Source organism: Lepisma saccharinum, chromosome 1 (genome assembly GCF_977018435.1).
Source record: "Lepisma saccharinum chromosome 1, izLepSacc3.1, whole genome shotgun sequence".
NCBI classification, from domain to species: Eukaryota; Metazoa; Arthropoda; class Insecta; order Zygentoma; family Lepismatidae; genus Lepisma; species Lepisma saccharinum.
The window spans coordinates 92,916,847-92,943,275 of NC_139229.1; the positions used below are offsets into that span (position 1 = coordinate 92,916,847).

A 26,429-nucleotide genomic window follows, 5' to 3' on the forward strand; every position below is an offset into this window, starting at 1 on the left:
TGTTTTATTATTATTTATATTTTAATCTTCTTAAGCACTTGACATTTGCATCTTAAGTCCAAATCAGTGAAACATGAAACATGATTAGAAGTATTACTGGTGTGTGTGCGTGTGTTTATTGATTAGTTTTCTTGCTTGCTTACTTCCGTTGTGCTACAGCCCAGGATGGGCCTTGGCCTTCCTCAAGAGAGTCTGCCATTCATTTTGTCTGGCGGCAACAACTTTCGAGTTCCTACACCCAGCTCTTGTGGCATCATCTTAAACTTTCTCCTCCCATCTCAAATTCGGTCTTCATTTAGGTCGTCTACCTCCAGGTTTGGACACAAGCACTTGCTGGACTGTTTTCATTGAGACGCATAACATGACCCAATTTAGCATACTTAATTTTATAAATTTAACAATGTCATCATCTTGGTATAACTGATACAGCTCTTGATTTGTTCTTCGCCATTCACCTATCTGATATAAGGGTTTGTAGATTTGATGTAGGATTTTTCTCTCAAAGCAGCCTGTGGTTCATCCTGCTTTGTGAGGACCTGAGTTTCAGCTCCATACGTGAGCATCGGTTTTATTAGTGTTTTGTAGAACACCACTTTCATGTGTCTAGGGAGGAGTTTGGATTTCATGTGCTTCTGTTGGCTGAGGTTAGGCATTTCTTTGCTTTCACTGATCTGTCATTCTCTTTATTAACCCTTAACTTGTGAGGGCTTGAGCTTCTGGAAGTTTCAGATTACCACCTTTCGTTCAAGGTAGTGTCGCCACCTTCAGTCTACAGTACGCAATAGTGTCCTTGGCCCTCTTCACAGCATAAGTTTCTCGACAGCTTATCGTGGGTAAGGAGCGAAGCTTTGTTTATTGCCAAGTATGGTCTGCCTGACGTACCTCACAAGGAGCATTATGGCGAGTGACGCACTATTTTCTATTAAAAAATGAAAAACTAAAAAAATATTTTTCAACACTTTTTGCTTTCTGTAGTTAAATTGCACTTACTAATTGCCAAATATATTGTAAAAAGTTATTTTTTGTGTATATTTTTGACAGTAGGACAAGTGAAATGAATATGTTCACATATATAATAATTATTGTAGATGAATAAACTAATGAATATAGTAGCTATATAACTTACGTTCTGGCACAAATTGCTGTCAAATCAGTCACTAATACCTATAATGTATTATTCTTCAATATCAGAAAGTTAAATTGGTAATTTATGTTGAGGCAGGGGTGAAAAAATTAAGAGCAGTGTGGGGCGTTACCCCCACACCCCTATACACCTTCATGGCGTGGTGCTATGCACAGGGGAGCACTTTACCTTTTTTTTTACCTTTTTTACCTGACATAAGCACCTCACAAGTTAAGGGTTAATATTGGAACCCAGATACTTAAAATTATCAACTCTTTGTAAGACATTTTCTCACGGTCAAAGTTTCGGGGAGGTTCTTCCTTTCACTATACATATATACTGTTTTTCCCTGGTTAGTTTCCAATCCCATTTTTGTGCTGACTTTTCAAATGTGGAGAAGGTTTCCTTGAGCCTAGCCATAGTACGTGACATGTCAATGTCATCCGCATATTCCATAATCTGAGTGGTTTTTGAAAATACAGTAGTTTGTATATCTGAATCCAGGATTGCTTTCTCAAGAGCTATGTTGAATAAGAGACAGGCCAGGGCATCACCCTGTCTCAATCCGTTCCTGGTCTGGAAGGGTTCTGATAAGCTAGTCTGCATTCCAACAGAGCACTCAACCTTTGCCATTGTCATTTTGACCAACTTTTGTTAGCTTCCTCGGTATGCGAAATTTGTTAGTTTGACCAGAGATTTATCCATAATTTCCCATCTGGGAAGGGGTGAGTTTGTATTAGGGGGTGTAAGTTAAAATTTAGGGCTGAAATCATGAACTGAGCCTCCGCAAAACATTTTAGAGGGTTGTTTAGGAAATTTGGGAGTGTGTGAATAAATCAGAGTTCGACAAGTCATAAAATTTCATAAAAATAATATCTTAATTCTACTAATTTTATGAGAATAAAACAGTTAAGATTTTAATATAAATTAAATTTCTGGTACTATTGCATATTGCAAAATAATTACATCATATTGCAGGATGGTATGGTTTCTGCCAAGGAATGTATTACATGCTGTGTAGCAATAGTCTGGAATGAGGGTGCCATTAGCTGTTAGAATTTATTGTAGATAATAGTGCTGATGTAAATAACAAGCATGTAAATATATTGCATAATAATACCACCCGTTTCTTTAAACTTACTTTTATATACTTGTGTTCCAGGGACTTTGATCCAGCAGAAACTGTTAGGGAGAAAATGATGAAAATAGGCGAAGTAAAGGGTGTGAAGGGACTAAGGAAGTTAATGAAGGAGATAGCCGTTACAGCATCCACAGGGAAGCATGACAACGAACTTGTTGGCAGTGCAACCGTTCCATTGAAGGTATGTCAGTACTACATGCTCTGCTTTCCAAGTGAACTAGATTTTAGAGAACTGTAGGGTGTGCTTATGCAATATTTGTTCTCTTGGCCTCCCTAGTAGTATGGTGTCTGAAACTCTTGCCTAGTAATACAAGGATTCTGAGTTCAGTCCCTTGTGGAGGCACATTGTTCAGGAGTTCAGATCCCACTTTAAAGTTAGGTCTTCTCCTGATTAGCCTATCTGAGTGTAAAATGGACTTGAAACAAAAATTTTGCATTATTTTTTCTGGTTCACTATTCATGGATTGTTTTGCTACAGCAGCCACCAGTCATGGCAGAATGATGCAGGACAGAACCCCTTGAAAGCCCAGTCAAAACTCAGTTCCCAAGTGTATGGTGACAGAGGCCACCAAAATTAATAGAAAACACAAATGCAAATGAAAAGATTCTCTCGAGCTATCCACCAGGTGAGTGCTGAAAATGATTCAAAACTTTGTAGTCATATCTTCAGGGTAAGCCCAAGAGAATCTTTTCATCCTTCATCGCAAGGAAAGCCTCAAAGTTTACTACATTTATGGATGTGTGGATAGTATCAGTATGAGTTTCCTGCTTCTAAACTAGGTATATGCTGTATTATTCTAGTACCATCTGCTCCAATGAACACTTTCTTGTGTTTTGTCTTGTAAATAACAAAATTAATTAATCTGGAAATTATTATTGTTTTTAATTGCATGAGGTTTAAATGTTTCCAAATGCATATAATTTGTATATTTAACCACCAAAAATTATCAGTGTCTGTAGGCTATATGTTTCAAACAAATGAAGTCAAATTTTGCTACAGTTTTAAATGTAACACATTTTTTCATGCATTCAGGTTATGTCATCATACTAAAGTTTTTCATTTGCTGGCAGACAACACAAAGTACGTCATAATTCTATGAAATCAGTTCATTATGAATATTTTAATTGCAATTGCATGTCTAGAACCTTACATTTTATGTGTGAATGTCGCATGAAATACCCATAATTTATAAGCCATATTGAGTTATACATTTTAATTTGGTCCATTGAAACACAACAGCGTAGCATGCCCCTAAAATCCTTACTACTTTTTTTGGTAAGGTGAAGTTCTTATGTCTAGTGTGAACACAAAATGACTCTTGAACTTTGACTTCAAATGTTGGCTGGAGTGTTGAAACCAGTTAAACTCGCTGTTGATTGATTTAGTTTATTTTACTTCATGTTTTGTGCCTCTTGGCTAATTTGAGAAGATGGGGATGAGTGATGAAATGATGAAATTGATGAATGGACATTCACAAACAACCAAGCCCGAGGAGGATTCGAACCCGGGACCCTTGGCATCGCAGCACGATGTGCTAACCACTCGGCCACAGGGTCCAGCTAAACTCACTGTTGTCATGTGTGTAGATAGCATTACTGGATTTCACTTTGTCATAGTTCTTGAATGTCTTTTGCATTCTCTTTTCCAGAATATTCCAGCAACAGGCCAGGCCTACTGGTGCACTTTAGAGAAGAAACCGAAAGCGAAGAAACAGGGTGATGTCAAGATCAGAGTTTCCCTCAGCTCTGTCAAAAATGCTCAGGTAGCATCACAGGAGTATAGACATTTGCTAAGGTTACTGCTTCTTCATGAACTGGAAACTGCCAAGGTATGTATGCATGGTGTTCTTGTGTATCATCTTGATTGTCACCACTATAAAGGCTGCATGTTTTTATCCCATTATTAAAGTACTTTAAGTACTTTAATATAAAAAATATATAAATTATTTCTGGGTAGCTCAGTGCAAAGTTCCATTTCAGCGTTGGCTCTCAGGTCTGATAAAATCTAAGTTTTGCATTAATGAACACTTGAAAATAATAAACAAACAATGTACCATTGAATGTACTGAAATTCTGTATTATAATTTTTAATATTTATTACATAATGTTTAATTTTTAAGTATAAATCCAAATGCTAAACAAATTATAAACCTGAAGGTTCCATATTTAACACCTTAACCTGGATATGGATGTTCATTTGCGAATGTACCTTTATTACTTTCATCTTTAATCACCATTCATCCTCATCATGATTATACTAAGAGGTAAGAAAGAAAGGTACTAAAGTAGAAAAAATACAAAATTATAAAGGGGTCATTCCATGTCAGTTCATTCTGGCCATGTAACCATGTTTTTTGTTTCTGATAAAAATTGGCCCATTTGTTTATTAATCAAGAATAACTAAAAATCCAAAATCTCAGTTTTTTTCCTCTTGTTGGTTCATTTGGTACCAATCTCGTATTTCTATGAGGTTTACCTTTTGAGATACAATCTGTTGTGCGCAGTAGGTTGACGAATGTTTTTGAAACATCAATCATGTTAGTTTTTCTGTTATACTTTCTAAACCCTTGCAGGTATTACCTTTTCGATGAGTTTTGAAATCTGTGGAAAATTTATACAGAAGGAAAATAGTATTTTTGTTATAACTTGTGAGAGAGAGAAAAGTGTAACCCATGGTGCAACAGCCCATTGAGGGCCCGGGCCTGCCTGCCTACTGCCAGCCTCACTCCCACCTTATTCTACTCACCCTAGGTTGGAAATCATCCAACCAATTACAGGGTGACTTGTGGTTAACATGATGAACCACCAGTCATTCTTGTAGGTTTTCATGACCGGGATACGCTACTCATTCGTAGCTTTCAAATTTCCTCACTATGGTGGGTGGCCACCAGTTCCATACGCAGGCTGAAATATCAGGAGAAAAGCTGCCTAGGAGACTCGAACCTACCAGCATCCCATAGCTGGAGCCCAAAGCATGATGCCTTAGACCGCACTGCCATGGTGCAGGACGTTATAACTTGTGCCACAGTGAAACAGAGCTTGGAAACACACTGATCAGTTTACACAGTTACAAGAACCTGCTTTTGTCCAAAAATAGTCAGATTATGACTTCAGTATTTCAGGAACAATCAGGGGGGGGGGGGAATCTAACATTGTTGATTTTCAGTTGTCTTTGACCAATAAACAAAAGGGCCAGTTTTTATTAAAATAAAAAAAAGGATTATTTTGTTTTTAGTGGATGAATGACCCAAAAAAATATCTATTTCCCAAGCATTAATTTTGTCTGGTCAACAATTTTCATTTACTAACTCACTTAATAATTTTGTTCAGTTCATTAGGTAAAATATCATTTCTCATGGTGGGGTTTACCAGTATCAAAAAAGGTAAAACGGTAATGTGCTCCCCTGTGCACCATGCCATGAAGGCGTATAGGGGGTGTGGGGGTAACAGTATCAAACTTTCTTCAAGTCTCACGTGAAAATTTTTGTAACTTCAGTTTTTAACATATTAAATTTATTAAGTGTGAATATATTTAAATATAGAAGTAATAAAGCCTATATTATTCTTTGCCATAATTAGTGTGCATGTTCCTCCATTTTTACCATAGTTCAATGACTGAAAACTGTGTTGAAAATGGACAGCATATAATGTTCCAAAATAAAGTACCTTCAAGGTACCTCGTACCATTTTACATAAGTGTGTAATGCAACAATTTTGTGAGTACTTTATATCAAATTCAGGACAAAATGCCTAGCATGTTTAATTTCCATTGTAATATGTATTTCTCTTCTGACCTTGCAGCATACAATTATCCTGAAAGAGAGACCTTTGGCTACTAAAATAGTATGTACTGCTGGTTTTTAGTTGTTTGTGTTGTTGATTTGTTGCACCAGTGTAACTGTGACAAGTGTTTAGAGTTACTAACGTATGCCACGCTTATGTATCCAAACCTTTTTCTTATTAGGGGCCTGTCTCAATTTTATTTTAGTTCAAGACTTATCTTCACACTGCTTGATGGGCAAAAATTGCCAATGTGCTGATGTGCCCCTAATGTAAATAGCTATCATATCAAGCAATATATATGTCCAAGCCAAGGAAATTCAACAACAAAATTATCCGGAGTTTTGCAACACACCCTGTACAGTTTTCGAAGCTTTGTCATTTCACCACAACCTCCCAAAAGTGTTTAATTAAAAACATTTTTTTTATAAACAGAGAAAGATTTTGTACTCTTTACTTCACAATAGAAATCATTGGTAACACTGTTCAGCCTTGTTTCCATGTTAATAAAACAATCAAATTCTGATCAAGGCAAAATTTATATTATTATAGAAAAATTATTTTGAATCTTTTGTCTGAAGAAGACCCTGTTAGAGGGTGGAAACATTACATTTTTTAGTGTGTATTTTTTTCTACAATAAATTTTGCCTTGGTCAGCATTTTATTTTGTTTTAATAGAAATCAGTACTCCATCGGCATGTGCTTCATTGATAGGATTGTCGATAATTCTACATATTCATTAATTAAATCCATATTTCTGCTATTTTGTTACTGTTTTGTTTTCTATATCTACACAAAGGTAACAAAGGTGTAATTTATATTCATACTTTACTCTAGCTTTGCAAAGTAAAATTCTAAACTTTTTTTTTATTATTATTATTATTATTATTATTATTTTTTTTTTAACCAAAATCCATTGCAATCATCTGGTTGCATACATAAATTATTTGCCTTCTAGAAATGTACGTTTATGTTTTTACATTATCAGTGTTGGCAAAAAATTCATTTCTCACTCTTCCCAACACTCCCTCTTTTTCCTGTTTCTTGTCCCCCACAACTCACACTCTGCAACAGTGCAGCATTTCATTTTTTGTCCTTCATGTTTTAAACACACCAACATTTAAGACTACAACCACATTTGTTGTCGAGCTGCTTGTTAGGATTAAACCTTTCATAGAATGACGAACTCTTCACTCATTTGTATCAGTGTTTGAAAAAGTAGCTAATGATTGTGAAAAACAATGTAAATACATATTTATATAAAAACATACTATTGTAACTACTTCTATAAACTACATTAACATTTGTCTGAATGTCAGTGACAATGATTCTTCATTATTATTATTATTATTATTATTATTATTATTATTATTATTAACACACTGTCTTCATTGGACATTATCCATTGTCTGTCATTTTACTTACTGCATATTGTAACACTACGTTCCAAGAGCACATTTTCTCTTGTCAGGTGGATATTTGAACCTGAACCTGCAATGGACCTTTGACCCCCCCCCCCTCCCCACTTGGTTCAGTCATCACCATTTAGATGAGAGTAGAGATGCACACTTGAAACAGTGATAAAATACAGTATACAGTATGTAAAATGATACAGTGGATAATGTGCAATTAGTACTGCATTTCTATAAACTGCATGAAATCTTAGGTAGCCTTCAGACCAAATTGACAAGTGACATGTGTCACTTTGAAAGGAACCTTGAGAAATAAATGCAGCTTTTCATACAAGTCTCTCTTGTCTCTTGGATGTCACTCAAACTAGATCATTTTCTCAACATTGTGCATTGTCACCTTGGTCTGTTGTACAGCGTTGATCCAACCACTTTCCTCCGAGAGGGATATCAAACTTCATGGGGAATGTCAGACATCAAATTATAATACTAATATTTGTAAATTGCCCATTACCTCTAATATGTAATTAAATACCTGTAAATTTTGATAAGACTACACAAGCATGTCACTACCATTTAACAGCAAACTGTTGACTGACTAACCATTAAAATAGCTGCAAGAAATTGAAATTCATTACAACAATAGAAGCCCACACCAGCACTGTTGTTCTACACATGTCTATTGTTGAATTTCAATAAAATGGAATTTAATTAAATTACACTTTGATCTGTCTGAATAGTTAGCAATATCTTGACTTTATAAATTATAAAGAGGACAAAATCATTGCTTTTTTTTATAAAAAAGTTAGAACAAATACATTCTATGCTACATTAAAGTGAATGAAAGAATGGTAAAGTCAACATGATTGCCATGTTTTCCTCCCCCCTGAATTCATCACTGGTCGTGCACTTACAGTGAGTGCTTTTTTACAGACTTAAGGGCATGTGTTGTATGCCTCTTCGGGATGAAATCCCAATGTCACTTTGGTCCAAAAGCTGCCATACTGTGAATTGCTGCAATGCCTACTGTAAAGTACTTTTTCTGTTGCTTGTATTATTATTGTCAATAAAGTGCAGGTATGTGTATCTGTTGATGTCTCAATTTTTATTCAGGACAATGAATTGTTTGATTACTTTCTCTACCCTTAAGTTCTATCAGAAAAAACTATTGCAGGTGGAGCATCACCAGTGGAACGGGACGTTCTCCAAGCCAGCTGAAACAATCCTCACCCAGCATTTGGCCCAAGGGGGACTGGGCCCTCTCGAGATTGCAATGGCCCGGTGGATAGAGTACAGCAGCGTGCATGTCGATCACCCATTGAGCTTCCAAGTTTTCTACGAGCTTCTGGAGAGGATTATTCGGCCATTAAAGAATGGGAACTTATCTGAAGATGATGTAAGTTCAATATTTTCTTTTGGTATGAGAAGAGAGGCACACTTTATGTTAATAAATAAATAGCTACATCATGTGGTTTCTTCAGGAGTTACGGCAAGAATAGTAAAAGTTAAAATCGTGTCAAAGGTAAATTGGGTTAATTAAGAGGTTAAAAGACTATTTAGTGTGTCCTGCCACTTGCTTTCAACAGGTTTGAAACTTCTACTATTCTTGCCCTAACTCCTCAAGAAGTTAACATGTGGCGAAAGCTTGAAAAGTAAGTACATGCCTAAATAGGACTTTTGCTATTTAGTGAAATGGTGTAAGTTATGCATTAACTACACTTTATATTGTTTTTAATTTTGCACTTGTGCTCCTGAATCTGATATGTACCTTGTATCATGATTCCATTAATTTTACTTATGTTTGTATACAAGTAGGTTAACTATGCCAGGAACACAATGCAAATTTTCGTAGAAATTTCAGCGAAACATGCAGGCCATTGCTCTTCCAACCGAGCTACCAAGCCTAATCCTTCGCATTGTTGTCCTTTATTAACTACAACTATCGTAGTTAACTGGTAACTTACATCAATGTAAGTTAACTAATTAGTTAAGGAGGTAACTGAATTATTTAGATTCTTCTTAGAACTTCTGCATTTTCAATCAGATCAGCAGAATAACTGTATCTGCAAATTTTACACCAGTGCAAAAAAATTCATGTCAGGCCATCCGTACTTTTAATGTATGTTGATTTAATATTTTAATTTCGTAAGGAAGATTACAGGGTGGAATCCTAAATCTGAAGTTCAAAAATACTCTTACATGTTTAGAAATATTTTAAATATGCTAACAGTACATGAGGTTTTCAATTATGTGCACTAGATGTAATTATTGTTGTTTAACTTATTGGTAAATATTTAAGGTGAAGCAGTTTTGGGAGGCCACCAAGAGAATAATGCCGTCGTGCTTGAATGGATTAAGGAAAATAAGGAAATTACAACCAGGGGAGAAAACTACATTAATACATTTGGCATCCATTCTTAGGTAAGGATTATTTTTAGCTATTTTTGATGGGGATGGGACAAATTAATCTGTACTCTATCGGTATTAGACGATATAACCATATCGATGTATCAGTTTATTGGTAAAATTACCAAGTTTTTTACCGATCAGATATATCTAGTGTAAAATTCAGCCATTTTGTTATCATTTTTATGGATAATCTCCATGCCCTACTTTTTAAAAAAGTAAATGTCTAAATATGCAACTTCTTTTGCACTGCAGTCACCTGGAAACAGACATTCATTAAGGAGGTTAATGAACCATTCAGGTTCTTCAAGGACCATTTGGAATTTTATATCGGATCGGTAGAATATCAATATCAATTATCAGTATCAGTAAATTTTATATCTGTAGTTTATCACGTTTGGCCAAAATTTCATATTGGTCCCTCCCTAGTTTTTGAACTTGGGTAGGGTTACCAGACATCCGGTTTTTCACGGACATGTCCTATATTTTAGCCTTAAGTCCGGCGTCAGGGAAGAATTTGAAAAATGTCGTAAATGTCCTACATTTTGAGCATCACATAATATTAATTATGAAAATAAGTGTGTCAGTTGAACAAAGAGAAATCATGCAAGCTACAAGTCTATGAACTACACTCCCAAACTCAATAGTGAAATTTCTTTTGATTCGGTCATTTCCCAAAAAGAAAATTAAAGTTGTCCTACTAGAGAACAAAGGGAAAGATGGAAGCAATTGATGAACAAAGTTTTAGGGCCACATTCTGATGGTCATTGTTCAATGCCAGAGTGGAATTTCATTAAATATGTGTTTATTTTCTTAATTGCTAATTTCCAACTTTACCTAAATAGATAAACAAAGTTTAAGAAATCGAAAAAAAAAAAGAAAAAAAAGGTAAAGAAAAGTCCTGAAAAGTCCAAGAATTTTTGATTTGTTATTTTGGTAGACACCCTGTTATTAAACTAACAATTACTCAAGGTGAAACTTCTGGAACCATTTCAAATTATGGAAATTGCTGAATATTTGTTTGCAATTCCAGGCCATAATGCAAATGTTGAGAGACTACTTTCATGACCATCAGCACAACTGACTCCTGAGAGAAATAATTTTTTCATAACGTCTGTAAAAGTTTGGTACTGGTCCGTATAAGTTCAGAGAGTTTGACTATGCAGTCTCTCATAAATATATTTTGACAACCTGAAGTTTTGAGAAAAATTGGCTCCTGAGAAGTACCAGTTAAAACATGTAGTAAGAGTTGCATTGTTTAGTATGATTACAGGTTTTGAAATTTTGCATTTAAGAATTTATTGAAGTAATAATTTTTTTCTTAACTGAAAAGTGTCATTTTTAAATTACATTCTAACATGTTCTATAGAAATATGTATTATTTATTGTGAATGTTTTGTATCCTAATTTTGACTTTAAGTTCTACATTTTGGGACATTATGTCCTACTTTTCCCTTGTACCGTTCTGGTAACCCTAAACTTGGAGATAAGTTACACAATACAAATTATTTTCTAAAAAAAAATGGTTGAAGCTTATGTAATGTAGTACAGTGTAGATGATATTTCACATAGTTTTGTGTAATGGGAAATTAAAAATACAATTGAATCGGTCATTGCAGAAAGGGCACATGTGACACTTTCAGCGAAATTGAGTTATTGGTGAATTCATGACATACAAAGGTAGATCTACCATTCTAAAAAAGAATGGTTCATGTGCAGCTTTCCAAAGGCTTTTAATATGAGGGTAAAGAAAGTGTTGAGTGCAAAAAGGACACACGTGTACCACATGTGCCCTTTTTACACTGAACGTGTGTGAACATGAAATGACAACAAAGAAAAGGCGATAAGCAAGACTGTTTGTTTACCTGCTACAACAGTCCTTTGTTTCTCGGTTCCCACTTTTGCATCCATTGTTGGTTGGCAAATCAGATTACTGAGCAGAACATTGTCGGTGTAAACGGCATTGTTCAGTAGTTATTGAAGTTGATAGAAAAGCTGTGCTGTCATTGCCATTTTGTGTGGTGCTTTCACAGTATTGGCATCATTGAAATGTCTGAAAGTGAAGACGAACATCAGCAGGCCAAGAGGCATAAAGGAATTCGACATGAAGACACGTACAAGTGACATGTAGTGAAATGAGCAAAAGTGAAACTACTAGAGCACACAACATATTCAGGGAAGCTTATTCAAGCAGTTAGTACTGTTAAGGAGTGTCAGTGTAAGTGGAGATGTTTTTCTAAATTCAGTGACATTGAGCAAGTCAACATACTGTCATGTTTACTTTCATTAGAAACTAAAGATGCACAGGATGCCTACTTGCAAGGCATAATTGTACGCAGAGAAGTTAAGCGTAGAAGGCGGAAGAAAACTAGATGTGAGTCAACATCAGATCTATTTGATGAACAGGTAGATAATGAAAGTGCCCAACCCTCGATGTCGTATACAGTAAGTAAACCAAAGAGTAATTTTTTTTTACTATTATGTGAAATGGGACTGCAAACATGTGTTAGTTTGTAAGAAAGCATTTGTTGCATTGTACGGTATTTCACAGAAGCGTATTAGAAGGTTGTGCCAGTTGATGTCAGAAAACAACTCACCACATGGTCAAAGAGGAAAGGGTAAAAGTGCAAATGTGATTCCAGAAGCTGTGCGTAGTATAGTGTTCAACCACATAAACAAGTTTCCGGTGAAGAAAACACATTATGGGGGAAAAGAGAAGATTTACCTCGATTCCAGATTATGTGTGAAATATATGTACGAAATGTTTGTAGACGATCATCCCGATCTCAGTGCGATCATAAAGTACAAATACTACCTTCAATATTTTAATGAACACTTTGGCTACTTGTTTGTCAGACCTCAGGCAGATGTTTGTTGCACATGCGAGAGTCTGTCTTTGAAGCTCAAGGACCCAGAACTCAGCCACTCAGCTAAAAGGAATACTGCAACTGAAATTATGATTCACAGGAGGCGAGCAAAGAAATTTTACTGCAAACTGAAAGTGTCTCAGCACAGTAAGGATGAGGACACAGCAATCCTTTGCTTCGACTACATGCAGAACCTCCCTCTTCCAATGATTCCTGTCCAAGAAGCCCTTTATCTCCATTTGTTATGGTGTTTTGTTTTTTGCATTCACAACATGAAAACAAAGCTAAATTTTACATGTATCATGAGGGACATGGGAAGAAAACTCCAGATGAAATCTGTTTGTTCTTGTTGCACTATTTCAACAATGAACTGCCAACGAACATTCAACATGTTGTACTGTTCAGTGATGGTTGTATAGGACAGAACAAAAATCATACTGTTGTTCGATTTCTACTTAATCTAACTGATCGAGGTCGCTTCAAGAATAAACTAATTATTTTCTCATTCGTGGCCATTCGTACTTGCCTTGTGACCGAGACTTTGGATATGTCAAGAGGCTTCTTTGCCGATGCGATAGAATTTACACTGTGGAACAATACAGTGAACTAATCTTACATGCAAGTACAAATGATCGGTTTAGTGTGAATCACGTGTCAACAGAAGACATAATATAATATCTTTCAAATCTTGGTGGCCAATAAAGTACAAGAAAGCAACTTTCAGTGATGAATTTCTTCTCCCAAGTGTGGCAAGAAATCATAAGATTTCCTTCCAGGTTTCAGGATACAGACATTTTGACTATGACCACTGTAAGAAAGGAAAGGTTTCAGTGCGTAATTTCATTGATTGCCCTGTAAATCACACATTCACCCTTGCTGTCAATATCTGTGTAATTCCACCATTACCTCATTTGAAAGCTTATCCAGGTTCTTGTGTTCCCATAAATGAAAAGAAAATTGCTGACTTGCAGAAACTAGAATGGTACTTGCTGGGTTATGACTTTTATGCTACGTTGCGGAAGTGGCCTAAGAGACAGGAGCAATACCTGCATGTGAGGATGAAGGAGACTAGGTCACAAAACCTATTTTCAAGGTTATACACATAAATTGAGCTTTGTCTCATATTTTCTTTCTTACCTTTTGTACTTTCATTGTATAACTACACACAAGGAATGTTGCAACATTCATACTGATAATAAATCCTGTTCATAATTTTCATTTGTGTAACGAACATAGTTAAATATAAGTAAAACAACTTTACTATATATAATTACGTCACAGTTCAGTGCAGAAAGAGCACATGTGCAATATTTTCAAATTTTATATTAAAGGCACAAAAGACTAGAACTATTATTGAGAATGTAAATAACAGTTGGGCTGAAAAGTTCGTAGGCTGACTCATAGATGGCGTTACTAGAATTAAATCCATGTGATTTTTACTTAGTACTAACCTTCAAAAGATAAGTGTATAAATTTCACAGCTGCCGGATAATTAGTTCGTGAGATATAGCATTGTGAGTGAAGCAGCTTTTGTTATTGTGAAAAAATGGATAAAAAAGAATTTCGTGTGTTAATAAAGCATTGCTTTTTGGCGAAAAAAATACTGTTGAAGCCAAGGCTTGGCTTGATAAACATTATTCGGACTGCACCAGGAAAATCAACCGTTGAGAAGTGGTTTGCTAAATTTAAACGAGGCGAAATGAGCATCGAAGACGATGCATGCAGTGGACGCCCCAAAGAGGCTGTTACCAACGAAAACATCAAAAAAGTCCACAAAATAATTTTAAATGATCGTATAGTGAAGTTGATTGAGATAGCTGAGACTTTAAAAATATCAAAGGAACGTGTTGGACATATTGTGCATGAATATTTGAACATGTGAAAGCTGTGTGCAAAATGGGTGCCGCGCGTGCTCACAATCGATCAAAAGCAACAACGTTTTGATGATTCGGAGCAATGTTGAGCGATATTCAACCGTAATAAACACGAATTTTTCCGTCGATATATTACAATGGATGAAACATGGCTCCATAACTACACTCCAGAGTCCAATCGACAGTCAGCCGAGTGGACTGCACGTGATGAACCGAATCCAAAGCGTGGAAAGACGCAACAGTCGGCTGGCAAGGTTGTGGCATCAGTATTCTGGGATGCGCATGGTATTATATTCATCGATTACCTCAAAAAGGGCCAGACCATCAACAGCGATTATTACATAGCGTTGTTGGAGCGTTTAAAGGATGAAATCACGAAAAAACTGCCCCATTTGAAGAAAAAAAAAGTGCTGTTTCATCAAGACAATGCACAGTGTCACAAATCAATGAAAACGATGGCAAAATTATATGAATTAGACTACGAATTGCTTCCCCATCCACCATATTCTCCAGATCTGGCCCCCAGTGACTTTTCCCTTTTTGCAGACCTTAAAAGAATGCTCGCTGGAAAGAAATTTAGCACTGATGAAGAGGTAATCGCTGAAACTGAGGCCTATTTTGAGGCTAAAGAGAAATCGTACTATAAAAATGGCATCGAAAAATTGTATGACCGCTATAATCGTTGTATCGCCCTCAAAGGCAACTATACTGAATAATAAAATCGAATTTTGTCAAAAAAATATTTTTTACTATGTTAGCCTACGAACTTTTCAGCCCAACTGTTACATGGAACAATTCGTCTCAAACCATGATAGTTGTTTTTTAAAAAACTCAATAACTCAATAAAAAAAGTGTTTTTTAATTTTTTCAAACTTTATTTCATAACATGTGTCCTTTCTGCAATGACCAATTCAATTTGATATTAAAATTCTATATTTTTTAATGTAGTGTAGCAATCTCCTAAACAAGTAAAATTAAAAAAAAGAACATCATCTCAACTCTGTGCAGTTTGTGTGTTTTTATTTTTGCTACACCCTACATAGTCTGAAATTTCAATAGTATAGACATAACACATTATAGAACAAGATATGAAAGGACCATAAACACACATTCTATGGTATTATCTTTGTTTATGTGAAATGACTTTTTCTATAAAAGTATGTCCTTCATTGTCATATTATTTTTCATGTGACTATATTCATTCAGGTGCTAAAATCAGGTTTAATTTTATTATTTCTCTTAGTATATTTGCTCATCTAATGGCACTGGAAACTCCAGAGGGACTGGATTTATTTCCTTCGTCCACATATGGCTGGTTATCCAATGGTACAGATGCACCCAATTGTGATATCAAGAGAAGTGTTGGTGATGCTGTCACCCAGGGGGCTGTAGACTGGTAAGACATGTTTCAGTAAATTCATTGTTTTGATATTTCATCTTTGTGGAAGTAAGCCCAGCAAAGGCAAATATACATGTTACATTCCCAAGTTTTACATTCTCCTGCATCTTGTTTTTTCATCTAGGTCCCCTGAAAAACATAAATTCCAGGCTCCACTTAGAAATTACAAATATAGTATTGCTATCGGACATATTAATTGTTGCTAAATTAAGCAAATTAACTTGTTGTGTACAATCTTTCTATTTTGAGAACTCACTGTCTATATTAGAAAGTACTTGTAGTGCATATTATTTTATTTTTAAAAAATATATCATTGTTCATTAGCATCCAATTGAAAAATTGGGCTGAAATTCGTCACCCTCTTTAATTTTAGTGTATATTGTCCATTTTGAGTCATACAGAATGCAGAAAGTAGATGTGCAAAGGAAATGAGATGAATTCTCTCGATAATGTTTTTCATTAATATTTGTTGAATCAAAATTGTATATTTTGTATGAAATTTCACCTGAGGAGAAAGTAACTTGTTTTCCTAACATGAAAGATTTAGACTGGGGAGTGCTTTAAATATTTGTGCCCAGAAAATTTGAGTATTATAAAGATTCCAATAATGTTCATAAGTCGGGAACATTGAGTCATCTGAGTCAAAGTTAACTTTCTTCAAAAGTCTTATTTAACTGGTGACACAAACAACAGTGATGCAATTTTAATCATAAGAGCTACTAAAATTATTGTTATATAAAAATATGCAAACACATGTTTGTGTGCTTAATCTATATTTCTTTCGTTAACACAAACTGTTATTGGTTTTTATTCTCAGCTAGGAAAAGGAACACTGGTATGGAGTATCATTGCATATTGCATTGGAAAATTTGTGTAATCCCTTTCTACATTCATATATTCTTTCCGAGGAAAGTAAATCATTTTTCAGCTTGCACACATCATTTGAGGGCATGTGTATATTATAATATGACCTGAGAGAGAAGCAGAGATGCATGCTACAGCTATGCATACAATGAAATCTTGGTTATATATTCTTCAGGGACTTGCAGTAAATAATTTTAAATGTCTGGAAACATAAAATAGGGATAATATTTTAAGAATTTTGTTGTTTAATGACCAGTGGTTAAACTTAAAAAGGCAGAAAAATATGATATCTGTGACTGTAAAATCAATTTCCACTATATTATTAAAAAATGTATTGTCCAAGAATTGAATCTCTCATTTGTAAGGTGCATTGAATCTACTGTTTAGGCTTTGTCACGTATCTGTCATTACTGGTATCACTACATTTCAAATCTACTAAATCAACATTTATATGTCCATGTGCATACAATCCTGAACAGATTGTAAATGTTATGATTAGGGCTCGGAAGTTGAAGACCTATAAATTGCCAAAAAAAAAGACCTAAAAATGTCAAAAAAAGGACCTAAAAACTGAAAAAAAAAGACGTATAAATGTGATCCAAATTAATTAAAAACTTCAGTTTTAATTACATATTTAATGAACAAAAAAATACAAAATTCTGGTGGTATGGAACACAGAGTGCGAAAAAACTGAAAGCTTCAAAACAAGAGAAAGTTGCCACTTACAGCAAAACCTTCAAGACAAGTTACTGTTAAAGGATCTTGTACCGTACCTGCTTTAGTCGTCCAAAAATTGATTTTCTCTCGTTTCAGGGATGGTTCAAATATATTTATTTATTTATATTTCATTACTACAGAAAGGATGTTTAAGAGGTGATGAACTGATGATGATTCGAAAACGTAGTCGAAAGAAGGTGAAGTTGCAAAAAAAAAAGCTGTTAAGACCTAAAAAATGACTAAAAAAAGGACCCATAAGCCGAAAAAGGCAAAAAGGACAAATAAAACCCACCTTTTTCTGGCCTACAATGACCCAAAATGAACATATATTATGTTTGGCCTCATCTTCGAACACTAGGGGGAAAAAAAAAGGATTTTTCCTCAACTTCCGAGCCCTAGTTATGATGAATATTGTTTTCTAGTTTGTATTTTTTTGGTTGTCTTCATATGTATTTACTGGAATAAGTCTGATTTTTTTTGTACACACGTATTTGAATATAGGCTCTTTTTTGATCACAGGTTCTACCAAATCCTGGAAAACAACAATCCAGAAGATTCATCAGAGGAAGGAAAGCTGAAGCACTTAATCAAGGTCATTCAACTCATTCGCACGGACATTCAGAAATGTGTGGAGCATCATGATAAAATCTTTCAAGAGTAAGTAGCAATTCAGGTGGAAATGAATGCTAATTTCATAAAGTCAAGTACATATAAGAATCTAAAATTGGAGAAGATCCTTTCCTGCTCCAGAAATCTGGAATTTTTTATTTGATTATTGTTAATCTTCCCCCTCTTGCTAATCACGATGATTACCAGGTGTAGAAAAATACAGGGTGCCTGGTCGCCATGGCATCTGAATTTTCAAATTTAGTGCTAAAAAAATATATTTGAGTTCCCTTATGGAAATTTCCATTACATTTTCTTAAAATAACTAGTGCTGTATGTGTTTTGTAATATTTGTTTGTTTTCTGTTCCATTAAATCAGATTAATAAACATAACTAACTAACTCTCTAGCCTTCTTAAACCCGAAGGTTCATGGCTGCAGCAACACAGGCCTTCCATCTTTCCCTATCTTGAGCAAGTTCTATATACTCTTTTCCATCCCTACCGATTTCCCTTAGGTCCATCTCAACGTTGTCCCTCCATCTTCGTCTTGGCCTTCCTACAGGTCTCTTACCATCAGGTTTCCCAACAAGAATCCTGTAAACTCCTCTTTCCTCTCCCATTCGTGCCACATGGCCTGCCCACCTAAGTCTTCTTGATTTAATTATTCTAATAATATCTGGACATGAATACAAATTATGTAGTTCTAAATTATGTAACCTTCTCCACTCACCTGTCTCCTCATCCCTTTTAGGTCCAAATATTTTCCGAAGGATCTTATTTTCAAATACTCTCAATTTATGTTCCTCTTTCAATGTAAGGGACCAAGTTTCACATCCATATAATACTACAGGCAAAATTACTGTTTTGTATATTTTAACTTTTAGTTTCTTAGATATTAAACGAGAAGACAAAAGTTTATGAAGAGAGAAGTAACATGCATTTCCTGAATGAAGTCTACTTTTTATTTCCTCTTTAATATAATTTTCATTTGTTAATATTACTCCTAAGTATTTGAATTTGGAAACTGGTTCAAACGAGTTGTTATCAATAATTAGATTTTGATTATTACCTAACACTTGGTTTCGGCCTGTAAGCATATATTTAGTTTTCTCTTTGTTAACTTCCAAACCTATCTCTTTAGCAGTTTTGAAAAATATTTTAGCATTATTTTTAATTGTATTCATATCATCCCCCAGTAAGTCTACATCATCTGCATATGCTAACAACTGGGTCACACCATTTAATTTTAGTCCTTCTTTAGTTTCTTTTACCTTCCTAACAGCATATTCTAAGGCAAAATTAAAGAGCAATGGAGATAATGCATCTCCTTGTTTTAACCCATCATGAATTGTAAATTTGTCAGACATATTACTACCCACATGAATTTTACTTTCTGTTTCACTGGTGCATACTTTTATCATACTAACAAGCTTCTTAGGTATTCCAAACTCTACTAATATATTATATAATTTATCTCTTTTTACCGAATCATATGCTTTTTTGAAATCAATGAATAGCTGATGGACATTTTGATTATATTCCCATTTTTTTTCAAGTGTCTGTCTGATGTGAAAAATTTGATCTGTAGTTGATCTGTTACGTTTAAATCCACATTGATAATCACCTATAATTTCATTAGCATATGGGGTTAGTCTTGTTAAAAGAATGTTAGATAATATTTTATATGTTGTTGAGAGTAGAGAAATTCCACGGTAATTATTGCAGTTCATTTTATCACCTTTTTTAATGTGATAATTAAAATTAATAAACATTGCTATTATATTTTTTTTCACTCATGCTAGAAACACTAAGTTGCTGACCAAGGCAGTTTATTAAGATTTTTTTTTTATTAAGATAACGTTACCTGTTTAGTGTTTTTATCTTAATAAACTGCCTTGGTCAGCAACTTAGTGTTTTTAATATGGAAACAAGGCTTAATTATATTACTCTTGCTAGCTGAATTTTAAATTCTTCGTCTATATGGTAAGAGTCGGTCATATATTAGAATGTATTTTATAGTTATTCATGCTGTTACAAATTGAGCCTTCTTGTATTAATTAATAAATTAAATTATTTAAAATCATATTTCAAAATGTGTAGGTTTATCTTGTTTGGATTCATGACTTTCTTAGACATTTATTTTGTTTTTCAATCCCTGATGATGATGATATGTGAAGGGGCACTCACAAGCAGTACCCATGCCGGGATTCAAACCTGGAACGCATGGCATCATAGTGTTCTGTGCTAACCACTCCACCATGGAAGTCCTCAAATCTGTAATTCTTGTTAATGCCACAGAGTTCATACAGATTGTAGACATTACATTCGAAAGAGTAAAGTCATGTTCTATAATGACTTAACATGTTTTTCTGGAATGCAGAAGCTCCTACATTGAAGCACCAGTGGGACCGTGCTGATCGTGTAGTGGCTAACATTGTCACCCTGTAATCAAGGAGTCTTGACCTAAATTCCTGCTGGAGGAACATACCAGTGGTTTAGATTCCCTTTCAACTGTAGTAGATCCAGATCCCAATTTATGTGAATGTGAACTTACTCTTCAAAATTTCTCTTGCATCAATTACTTTTATTCAATATTTTCAACTTTTGTATTATTTCTGGGTTTATTGTATTATTTTTGGAAGTATTACATATACTCATAACTTTGAAATTGTTACTTGCAAGTATTTTTAATTTGGGGATACATACGAGGCGTGTTTGAGTTAAACCGGGACTTTTTGAGTTTATTAAATAACGAAAGAATGAATTTAGATTAGTGGAAACTGCGTTTATTTTTTGACATACTCCCCTGCTCCATTTATACACTTATCCCAGCATTTAACTAATGGCAGGAAAGCTTCAGCATGGAGAGATTTGTCACTACACCTGAACCATCCAAGGATAGCCTGTAGGCTGGGATCCACAGCAACTAAGATTGTCATTGACGAGCATATGGCCATCTTTGAATCATTTACACAATTAAAATTCAATTGTTAGTAGGAGATGTTGATAGGTAAGGTAAAGTTCCCCATACACATAGTGCCATGCAATCAAGTCATTTATAGGGGGATGTAGAGGTAGGACCCCACCCATTCTCAATCTTGGCCATTTGTGGAGGTGATGTGATCAGCACCATGCTCTGGCTGCCTGTACTCCCCCCCCCCCCCAGGTACCCATGGTCTATGCACTGACAAGCCTGAAAAAATCCATACATTACATCACACATCCCAGGACTTGAACCCAGGTCCTCTATGTGGCAATCGGATACCCTAATGACTAGACCACCGTGCCTCCAGATGTTGATATAATATGAATGTATCACATTGAAGGTCGTATACGTGCACTTGTGTCTTAAATATACAAAAATAAACAATGGGAAGATTTCTGTTACTATTCTTTGATTACAGAAAGCCATAAGATTTCTGAAAACCAATTATTTCTTAAATTTTTCTCATTTTACAGGCTCCTGCAATATCAATATGCAAAGACTTTGTATACCCTATACGAGAGTAAGGTAAGAGAGATAATTTTTCAGTCTTTGATATTTTCAGTACCTACAAACATATCATTTTTGTGCAATTTACTTAGTTCCTAATGTGTACATATCAGCAAGTTATTTTACTTGACTTTAGTAAATATGTAGAACTTTTTCATAATTCTCACAAAAAATTATTAGGAATTATCATATCACTAAAGACAAATAATAAAGTTATTGCAATATTGCACATATTACATTTATCTATTGTATTTATCAGTGCATTTGTGATAAGTGTATGTCTGTATAAAGGCATTTTCAAAATCGTAACTATATTCACTTACCTTTCAGATTACGGAGTCTGTGGAACCTGTAGTTACAGAGATATGCAAAACCCTGAAGCCTCTGAGGTTTGCAGATAAAATCGGGCTAGAAGGTACCGCTGAGGATGAGACGTTGACCATGGGAACAACCCTTTTTGAAGTGTATTTAGTGCTGCAGAAATTTGCTGTGTAAGTATCATTATAAAATTCAATTTGCAAAGTATTGTTTCAGATAATATAATTGTGCCAGTGTTCATTGTGTTTGTTCTTTCACTCAGGTTTCTACAATGTGAGAATTGAAATGAAAAAGAAAAAAAACAGGAAGGAGAGGGCAACCTCTGCTACATTATCAACAAAATGCCATTCCTTAAAAAACAAACTGTGTAGAATGACAATAGCTGTGTGTAAGGGGTGATCTTTCACGTAGTACACCCAATTGTCAATCTCACTTCCACATAGTACACCCTGGACTGCATTTTGCAGACTAACGAGGTTCTGGCGCCTGGTCCTTGTGGCCAGTATAATTTTGTGTGCATTTTCCTGTTTTTTGTCCTTATGTGTGCCGAGTGCCCGTTTACAGCCTCAGCTTTTAACAAAGTCAGAATATTTTAAAATTTTAGTTATGCGACGTTATAGTTGTTATTTGTAACGATAAGTAGCTGGAACCCGTATAATGTGACTGTGTCAAAATAGCCTAAGTGCTGACACACCCAAAATTTTAAAATGAAATTCAAAATTCAAACTCAAGTTGTCTCCTATTATTGTAGCTTCTGCTTGTAAAAATGGCATACACTCCTCACAAAAGGTTTGGAATATTGTTACCTTTGACAACAGGTGATGGACACTATCTTCGAATGCAACAACACATGATATCTGTCTGGTGGATGTTCTCATCTTTTCGCCAACATATGCCACCGTGCCTATCACCTATTGCCTCATGATCATCATCCTTTGCAGTTTCCTGCCTCTGGTTGGGTCGGCATAGAACAAGCCTCTCCATTTTTTCCTCGTCTTCCACCACTCCTCTCTTTCCACGGTGTTCCATTCTTGTCTTCTTCTCCTAACACTCTCCATATCTGCTCTTTCCACACATCTTGGTCACCCCCTTGGCCTTATTCCCACTCCTTGTGCATGGTAAACTCTTGCTAGTAGTTTTTCTGCATCCATCCTCTTCATGTGTCCAAACCATCTCATCTGTGCCTGATGTATCCTGTCCTGAAGCTTCACCACACCCACTGTCTGTCGGATGTACTCATTCCTTATTCTATCCCTTCTAGTCTTCCCCAATATACTCTTTAAAACTTTCATATCCACTGCCTGCATCTTTGTTTCTTTCTCTATTCCTATTGCCTAATATAATAATATTCCAAACTTCTTGTTCCTAATATATCAATATTCCAAACTTCTTTTTGTGAGGAGTGTAGGTTCATTACACATTTTGAAATACTGTAGAAATAACTCAATCCATATGTGACCATGACAGCAACTCAACAAGTTTACATAGTGCACCTTATAACTGTTCAATGCGAGCACTTTTCATGACTCTGCACACATCCATCTGGTAGTCCAATCCTTCTAATCCAGAATTCTTCCCTTTTCAGACACATCCAGTTGTTTGAATCTTATTAAACCATCGACGAATGTTGTTATCGGACGGATGATCACTTCCAAATCGCCGTCGAAAATCTCGCTGAACTGAAACGGCAGGACCACATCTTGCAAATTCAAAGACACAAAAGTACTTCTGCACGGGAGTAGCCATCTTGTAATACAGCTATGCCGCTGTGACCGGTGGAAACAGTGGCGTATGCTGGTTTTAACTAGTGGGTAATCTCACACTTGATTCATCCACCCACTCCTGAAGTCTCCCTGCAAATTTACCTCAACATTCATACAGGATTTACGAATGTATGTGTGAAAAATGTTACCTTATTGTTGCGACCACTGTCGAATAATTGTTGTGATTGCACTTGCAGTTAATCTACGTTTAGAATTTCAAACAATAAAACAAGATAATATAATAACTCTATAAGAAAAAAACCTGTAACAAAGAATATGAAAGGAATTCGGTAGTGAAATAAAAACCCTCAATATTAATTGAAGTGTAAAATTCAAGTTACCCAAGTACCCAGTTACTCGTGCATTCCTGATTTTTGTTTTTATACACGGAAGTTTGAGTTCAAGACCTATGGTACAAGAGATTCTACTGGCCTACCTACATTAACTATTTGCAATTTCTCCAGAAAAGATCCCGTTCCAAATATTTTCACACGAAAATATTATATTATATCCATTGCCTTTAACTTTAAACACAGCACTAGCACGAATACTAAACCACTAACAGCTAAACAAATATTAAATTCTCGAATCGCTACAACACGCATTCAATTCCCTGCGCCAATCTTCTATTGTGGTTCCTTACTGCTTGACACAGACTTCATATTCCCTGCGATGCGCGAGGTTCTATAAGTTGGAATCATTGCGTTTTTTGTTTATATATTTTACATTCAAACATATTTTATCATTATGATCATTATTAATCTAGAGAGGGGGGAGAAGCAACTTAAATTACCTAATATATGTGTACGTATATATATAATTTATTTCTGATAGCTTTCCCTTTTAGAAATTATTCATTTCTGTGAAAGAAATACTCTCACTGGTTTTGAAGGCTACAAAGAAAGTAATCACGCATTTTAAAATACAAAAATGAACAAAAGTAAGCATATAAATAGTTTAATTACTTCATTAATCGATTTATTAAATTGTTATTTGACGTTGCTTTTCTGCCACTTTTAGCTAATCACTACGAGTGATGATATGAAATTGATGAAGGGACATTTACAAAGAGCACCCATGCCCAACCCGGTATTCGAACCCTGGAGCTCTGACATCGTAGGGAGCTGTGGCACTCCGCCACAGAGGTTGGTGTAATTTCTTGAATTTCTAGTTAAAATTTTAATTTATTTAATTACAGTCATCCTCTTCAATATTAAAGCTTTTTTTTTTCCTATGACAATATCTGTTGAAATAGCAGATATCAGAAAGACGGAAGCAAATGTAAAATGAGAATTAACATAGAATTGGTTCGCAAATGTTGTTCACATTTCCCTGTTTCTCCTGCACTTTCAGATGTATTTTCTCTACTTTCCTTTTCAGTACGTAATTTGCAAACCCAGAATTCTGTTTCCTGAGAAATTTCCCTGTCGTAAACAACACAGCTCCTACGATACAAAGGCCACCGGGGAAGAATGGCAGAAGAGGGTGCCAGCCGAGGGAACGGCAAAGGCTCTGGGGTGGAGAGTGCGACCGATGGACTCTCTCCAGAAGGAGCTTACCCTTGCCACAGAATAACCGCGCCTGAGAAGCAGCGTTTCCTTCCCCTCCCGTCAAGGGATTTAAAGCAGGGTTTCGGAGCAGAGTGCGGAGCGTAGTAAAGGAGCGCTCCGGAGCGACTTCGAAGCGTCATTTCTACTCCGCTCCTCACTCCGGAGCGGAGCGTGATATAACAGCACTCCGCTCCGGAGCGGAGCGTGATATAACAGCACTCCGCTCCGGAGCGGAGCGTGATATAACAGCACTCCGCTCCGGAGCGGAGCGTGATATAACAGCACTCCGCTCCGGAGCGGAGCGTGATACAACAGCACTCCGCTCCGGAGCGGAGTGGTTCGGCTTTCTGGGACACACGCTCCGATCCGGAGCGGAGCGTGGGACAAGAGCACTCCGCTCCGGAGCGTGGTGCTTTTGACAGCATGCTCCGATCCGGTTAGGAGTTTTTTTTACACGAATGCTGTAATGCAACTATGAATAATGGAATGTGTGCATTAAAGCCGACTTCCGTGACGGAGTGGTTATAGTCGAACCACATGGAAAAGAGCCTGCAGTCCTGTTTCCACGTACTCTAGTTGTTTGTCTGTATGTTCTACCCCGCTTGGAGGGGAGGGACAGAGAGGATCATGCTTCCTTATGGCCCTAGTCGAACCGATGAAGGGGGAGGTGCGCGGGGACTTTTGGCTGAAGCATTTTTGTTTGTGGTCGCTCTACAGCACAGCACCCTATGACGTCAGGGATCCGTGGGGTGGTTCAAAACCCGGCATGGGCTAGTACAGTGTCAACGAAGTTAGTAATAAATTTGTTTTATACACTTGTATGTTGAATTGTATCTTCTGCAAATATGCTGTATAAAGAAACAAACTGCCGTAGTACTAAGTGAGGCGAGTCTACAATCTTTGTGTGTATCGTTCATTAATTTAATCATAACATCGATCATCCCCATCTTCGCAATTAGCCAAAATCGACAAAGAAAAGAAGTAAAATGAACTAAATCAATCAATCAATCATGCACATTAAACATTGGTAAAACAATACAAGAATGTTGTTTTGGCTCAATAGAGAGAGAGAGAGAGAGAGAGAGAGCGAGAGAGAGAGAGCTATAGTACGTAAATTG

General features: G+C 35.9%; 1 protein-coding gene across 6 annotated transcripts in view; it reads left to right on the plus strand.

The window, feature by feature from the left end:
* Positions 1-26,429, plus strand: part of stac (C2 and C2B_Munc13-like domain-containing protein staccato) — a 248,855-nt gene that overhangs the window by 194,420 nt on the left and 28,006 nt on the right. For 5 of the 6 annotated variants that reach the window (XM_083134650.1, XM_083134651.1, XM_083134647.1 and 2 more), the window contains exons 7-15: positions 2,286-2,445; positions 3,914-4,093; positions 6,066-6,107; positions 8,628-8,849; positions 9,753-9,874; positions 15,844-15,996; positions 18,100-18,237; positions 21,647-21,698; positions 22,011-22,171. In XM_083134650.1, the coding sequence (XP_082990776.1) occupies positions 2,286-2,445; positions 3,914-4,093; positions 6,066-6,107; positions 8,628-8,849; positions 9,753-9,874; positions 15,844-15,996; positions 18,100-18,237; positions 21,647-21,698; positions 22,011-22,171 (1,230 nt within the window). The remainder of the gene's footprint in view (positions 1-2,285; positions 2,446-3,913; positions 4,094-6,065; positions 6,108-8,627; positions 8,850-9,752; positions 9,875-15,843; positions 15,997-18,099; positions 18,238-21,646; positions 21,699-22,010; positions 22,172-26,429) is intronic. The other variant, XM_083134649.1, reaches the window with a different exon arrangement.